Here is a 6,000-nt window from a genome sequence, read left to right on the forward strand (position 1 = left end):
GGCTCAGAGACCAAGGTCAAACCTATGTTTTGAAGAGCCCTCATGTAAAGTAACATGGTCAGGGTCTATTCAGTTTTCCCCCTTCCTATGACCTGAGCCCTGCACTGTAATAACAACCACTCCTTTTAAACCATTTCCTATCTGCTTCACACTTCAGCGCATAGCAACCTCCATCCCCTCCTCTCTTTGTTAGGTTCCATGGCTTTTGGTAATATGAAATATCCTCCCCTTTCATGGACTGGAAAGACAAGAGGTAGAACAGAACTGCAACTTCCCAACCACAGGACTGAGGGTAAGTCAGGGAATTCAAATTCTGCCATCACCTGTGGCAAATGAGGTCAAATGGAGCCATGGATGCGAGCTGGGTATTAACCTGTGGCAGGCAGGTTGCGTATATGTGTGCGCATGCACATGTAACTTCAGAGCTGGGTTTTCAATGGACACGTAAATTACACAGGACTAGGGCCACCCCACACAGTGAATTCTAAAGCTTGTGAGTTGTTTCCCCCCTTTTCATGGGACAAAGTGAATATGATGAAAGTAAGGTAAGTTCATATAATAACTTTATATTAAATGCAGTAATGACACAAGCTGATGAAAGTCTGGTAATTCAAGGTTAAGACCTTCATTAATTAAAATAGGACCAAATCCTGATCCCTATGAAGTCAAAGGAAGTTTACCTGGGGGTTCCTAGTTTCCAAAGAGCCTAGAGTGCCAAGCATTCAACATTGAATTTCTTACCTTTTCTCATTTTCTGTCACATCCTGAATGTTTAATATGCTTGTAATATAGTGGCTTCTTTTGTATTGAATAAACACTCTGCCTATGGCCTTTAGAATACAAAGCCAAGAAAAAAAGATAATGGGAAATCTTGAGTGTAGGAAAATCGATTAAATTATATATTTCCTTTTTCCACCTTAATTTGGTCAAGTTCAAGCTCCAGTGAGTTCAAAGGATTTTTGCTTTGTTCTAGTCATTGCTCGTATCACAAGGCTAAGCTAGTAAAAAGAAAGGCTAGACCCGATAATGTATACAGTAGACACAGTTCTAGGAGAATTTAAGGCCACTAAACTAATGGCCAGATTTATTGGATATTGTGACTCTTTCTGTGACAAAGGAAGTGCACACTTTTTGAGGGTTAATTCTTGTGACTATTTTTATCAAATTATAAAATGGAAGAATGATCCTCATCACAAACAAATAGTAAGTAAAGCCTTTTTCAGCTTACATCAAGAAAGCCACATTATCACTTATTATCGAAAGTGACATTATGGCAATATTTTAGCAGATGGATTATCACAATACTCTCTTTTCTTTGTTATATACTGTACTAACATCTCCCCCCTTGAAAAGCCACTGGGTGACTTTTTTTTCTTTGAATTCAGCAAATTAAACTGAACTGTGTCCATGCATTAAATGGATGGAAATGGAAGTTGGCCTCTGGGGTCAGTTGACCCCTGTTCTAATAAAGCAATCCATAGAGATTTTGAACATTTGATTTAATGGATATGGGGGGAAAAAGAAAATAAGAGAAGATGAAGCTAAAAATATTTTTATTAACCTTTCACAGCTCTACTGAAAACCTGCATCACGCACCAATAAACTGTGAAATGGTGTCTGTGTGATATCCATTGTATCAAAATTGCGGCTTATCTTTTTTGAACGAAATAATAAAATATTTTAACTATTATTATATTTTATTCACTCATGTAATTTTTTCTCTCTCTTGCCATATTTAACATCTCAGTGTGTACTGTCACAGAGTACTTTCCAAAAACTCATTAGGCTGCTGGGATTTTAAACTTCCTCACTAAATTTAACTATACTGTGTAAACAATAGGTGGGTACCAGTATGCAAAGATATGTTCAGAGGAAAAGGTTATTCTTTGATTATTATACTTGACCAAGTTTCTGATTTCTTGGCTTGGTGTTAGTCTGTCATGTGAAGAAAAATGGCAGATGGCTCCATTATGAAATGTTCAATATTTAAAAAATAAAATAAATATACACTGACTTATGTTGTTCCTAATTTTATTACAGAAAGGAACATGGAAAAACAGTCTACACGGGGGTGAGGATCAGGGGCAATAAAACCTACAGCTAGATACATACATACGTATGAATCTGTGCTTTCACTTACAAATACTGAGACAGATCCTCAGCTGAGAAATCTTTGTCCCATTATAGGAGTTTTGCCCTTGACTTCAATGGGGCCAGGATTTCACTGTTGGTGAAAATCAGTATAGCATCATTGGCTGTGATGGATCTAGGCCAGGGGTTCCCAAACTTGGTTCGTGGCTCGTTCAGGGTAAGCCCCTGCTGGACGCGAGATGCTTTGTTTACCTAAGTGTCTGCAGGTATGGCCAATCGCAGCTTCCAGTGGCTGCAGTTCGCCATTCCCAGACAATGGAAGCCCAGCTCTCATCACTTCCAGGTGAGGATCTGGCCCACTGTGTCAGAAAGTGACACTGAAACATAACACTGTCTCAAATACTGTAGCACTCACCTCGAACTGTGAGGGCGGCAGAGGCTTCTACTTTTCCAACTCGATTCTCAGCAATGCATGTGTAGGTTCCCTCATCTGTGCTCGTGGCCTTTTTAATGCGTAAGGTGTAATCATCTTTGATGTCATATCTGCATTACAGAAATTAGGAAAAGGAAAGATATTATGTAGCTGATAATATACGTGGCAAAATTTCTCACCTGGAGTTTATCAATCTGATTCCATCTTGGATACATCTCTGGAAGATAATTTATTATCTAGAGTTAGATAATTCCACCAGGCATTAATCTTCATGACATTTTTATTGCACTATGCATTAGTTAAAAACTTTACAGCCATAAAATTAGTATTGCTATGTTCACTCAGTATTAGGGCTTTATTAATAATATCACTCACTCTGCCCTTGATCTAGAGTAATATGATAAAATTAAGCTACCAGGCATCAGTTATCAATATATGACAGCTTGGGTTTATCATGGCTTTAACTGCATGAGCTGCATATTTTACTTCTGCTGCTTTAAAAACAGTTTTCCCCTAACGGGTCCCTAGTAAAATTGTCAGCCCCTGTAGGAGGGTGGTGCAGGAAATTACATTGCGTTCATTTATGCACAATGTACATTGTAAACACAGGCTTTGAAAAGTGACAGTTTAGATGCAAGACACACATCAGTTTCCGAGTAGCACAATATAATAATTTAACAGAACAGAGAGAGGAGATTTACTTTTTTTTTTTTTAAACAAAGAAGAAACATTTTCATTGCATTTCTCTCCCCTTTTTACCTCTTTCTTGTTACTTACTCTTATTCTAGTGCTAAAGCTATTCAGAATGTTTCTTCTTAGTGTGCATACTTCAGTATGAATGAACATTCATTTGTAAAGCTTTTTTTAACTTAAATTCTGAAAGATATTCAGATTTCAATTGCTGTCATCCTGAAAAACATTCGCTTGATAAAGTATTATGGCTGTTTTAGGGACTGATCCACTGAAGTCAATGGGAGTCTTTGTCTTTTACTGATTTCTATGGGCACTCTAAGTCCCACAAAGGTTTTTATGAGGTATATTTACTTCTGAAATATTCCCCTTTACAGAATTTGGATAAACATTCTATTTGGAGGTAACAACCCTACTATACGTGAAATTAACTGATCTTGACCATAATGTTTAGCTGCAGATTTGTCAACTCTTAGGGGGAAGAATGCTCTTGAGGCTAAAGTACCAGACTGGACCTCGAAGGAGCTGAGTCTTATACCTAGATCTTCAAAGACGCACTGTGTGACCCTTAGTAAGTGATTCAACTGCACTCTGCCTCCGTTTACTTACCTGTAGAATGGAGATTATGGTCCCACTTCAGTAAAGAAATTAAGCACTTCCATAATTTAAATGTGATTTAAGCACACGTGTAAATGTTTTGCTGAATCAGAGCATAAGTCAGCTACTTCCCTCCGGAGTGTTGTGAGATTGTATAGTGTGAGGCTGAAGTTATTAAAACTTGTAATCCATTTCTGAACCCCAGATATTAATTTCTGTGTACATGCTAATTATTATGTATTGTTATTACTTTTTTATTTTGTACTTGTAATAGATGCAGTCAATATACAGTAAAGCTACTGGGATGTTTGTGTACTAACAAAATTACTGGAACATTCACCTATGAGTTCTATATGCTGAAATACTGTAAAAAGATCAGTTTTGCCAAGTAATGCTCAAATTATCAATTAAAATTAATAGTTTCAGGGATAATTAAAAATCAGAATCCCCTTCTTTCATATTCTGCAGAGCTTTTATTGTGATCTGACATTGTTCCCCTTCATATTCAATAAATTCATTAGGTAAGAAGCCATATAAAAATTAGTAAAAAGAACAACTGAGGCTAACCATTCTACTACTGGTGTGCATGATGGTGCATAAGTACTTGTCACGTATGTATTTAGGAATCATACGTAGGTGCACTTTTATTCAGTATGTCACATTTATCTGATGCATAAATGGTATGCCAGAGGGAAAAGCAGGAGGTTGCTACAGTGTATTACAGAAATTTAGGGCCGTATTTGCTGTTGGTATAATTCCACTGAGGTTAAAAATTATGACAGCAGAGAATCTGGCCCTCCATTCCTTGAGCAGCTATTGTAAATATGCATTTAAAAGTCATATGCAGTTATTATGGCACATTTATTTTAGTGTGTTGCACTGAATTATGTAATTTTCCTCACTGTCCTGCACCAGTCAATGATAAATTGAAATCACTGTTTTCATAGGAGTGAAAGGCAAATGGAAGCAATAACTTCCATAAAATCACAAGAAAACAACACCCATTTCCCATACTGATGGAGAAGCTACTGTCTTTGGCAAACTGCTACAAACAAGAGAGAATGCTTATTTCCTTGACATAGGGCCAGCTCTAGAGGAGTAAGACATGTGGGGCCACATTTGCTTCCTGTAAAATATTCTGACATTAAGACTTGCTACCACATAGAGATTAGGTGAGGGTAGAAAAAAACCCTACAGTGTGGGGCAGCAACTGGCCATTTATTTTGAGGAAGTGTTTTTGTTTGTTTGTTTTTTAAGGAAAGATAAAATCCAAATGGCACTCTGACCACTGCTGGGCTAAAACCAGATGGCAGCAAGACTGTGCCTGACTGACTGTTTGAACTTTAATGCAAGCAGTCTGGGACATGACTCTGCAGTTTGCTGTGGGCTGCAGCTGACTTGCTCCTCTTCGTCTCACAGATGTGTTGGTCCTGGCATGCCAGCCAGCTGCCTTGTAAGCCTCAGCAGCTCTTATGTTTGTTCCTGCCCATTATGCAGATTGTGAAAAGGCTACCAGGTCAAAAAGCTGGCTGCCTGGCATGCCAGAATGCAGAACTAGAGCACAATCTTAATCATCCACTTGGGTATTGACAAGGAGGGTAGAGTAAACATGTTCCTATCAGGTCCAATCATCAATTACCGGCACATTAAACTGAGGTCCAAGCCTTCTTGCCTGCACAGCCACCAGGGCCTCAGTGGGTTTCTGGACCATCCTGAAAGAGCATGCCATCTAGCAACTAGACCAGTGCATGGAGGCACTCGTGGGACATTACAACCATCTGGTGTTCTGAACCATTGATGCATTGCCCCTCAGTCATCTGTTCCATCCACACTGTCCACATAAGTTACCATGGTTAAATGATAAACTTTGATAGACGAAGCAGGCAGTAAGAAAACTAAAGGAAAATTGGCTCTGAATCTGATCACAGCAGAACAAATGAACCTGTGCAATAAAGGATGGTAACACTAAATCTTTCTTCTCTTCCACCATGGTCTTTGTAAAGTCACATCCCTGCAGCGGCACAGGAGCCAGAAAACAGAGCTGCTAACAGGGGAGTTTCAGCGGGAGTTCTGTTGGAGGAGGTTGCGGGGGAGACCAAGGCAGAGGAACCAAGAAGCCAGAAAAGGGAGGGGGCAGGGGTCTGCCAGCAGCCCAGTGCTTGTTGGGGGCCTGTGGTGCGGTGTGTGGC

At 39.2% G+C, this 6,000-nt stretch overlaps 1 protein-coding gene across 17 annotated transcripts in view; it reads right to left on the reverse strand.

The window, feature by feature from the left end:
- Positions 1 to 6,000, reverse strand: part of ROBO2 (roundabout guidance receptor 2) — a 653,740-nt gene that overhangs the window by 173,960 nt on the left and 473,780 nt on the right. For all 17 annotated transcript variants that reach the window (XM_075073141.1, XM_075073108.1, XM_075073151.1 and 14 more), the window contains exon 6: positions 2,507 to 2,634. In XM_075073141.1, the coding sequence (XP_074929242.1) occupies positions 2,507 to 2,634 (128 nt within the window). The remainder of the gene's footprint in view (positions 1 to 2,506; positions 2,635 to 6,000) is intronic.

Source organism: Chelonoidis abingdonii, chromosome 1, assembly GCF_003597395.2.
Source record: "Chelonoidis abingdonii isolate Lonesome George chromosome 1, CheloAbing_2.0, whole genome shotgun sequence".
Lineage (NCBI taxonomy): Eukaryota > Metazoa > Chordata > Testudines > Testudinidae > Chelonoidis > Chelonoidis abingdonii.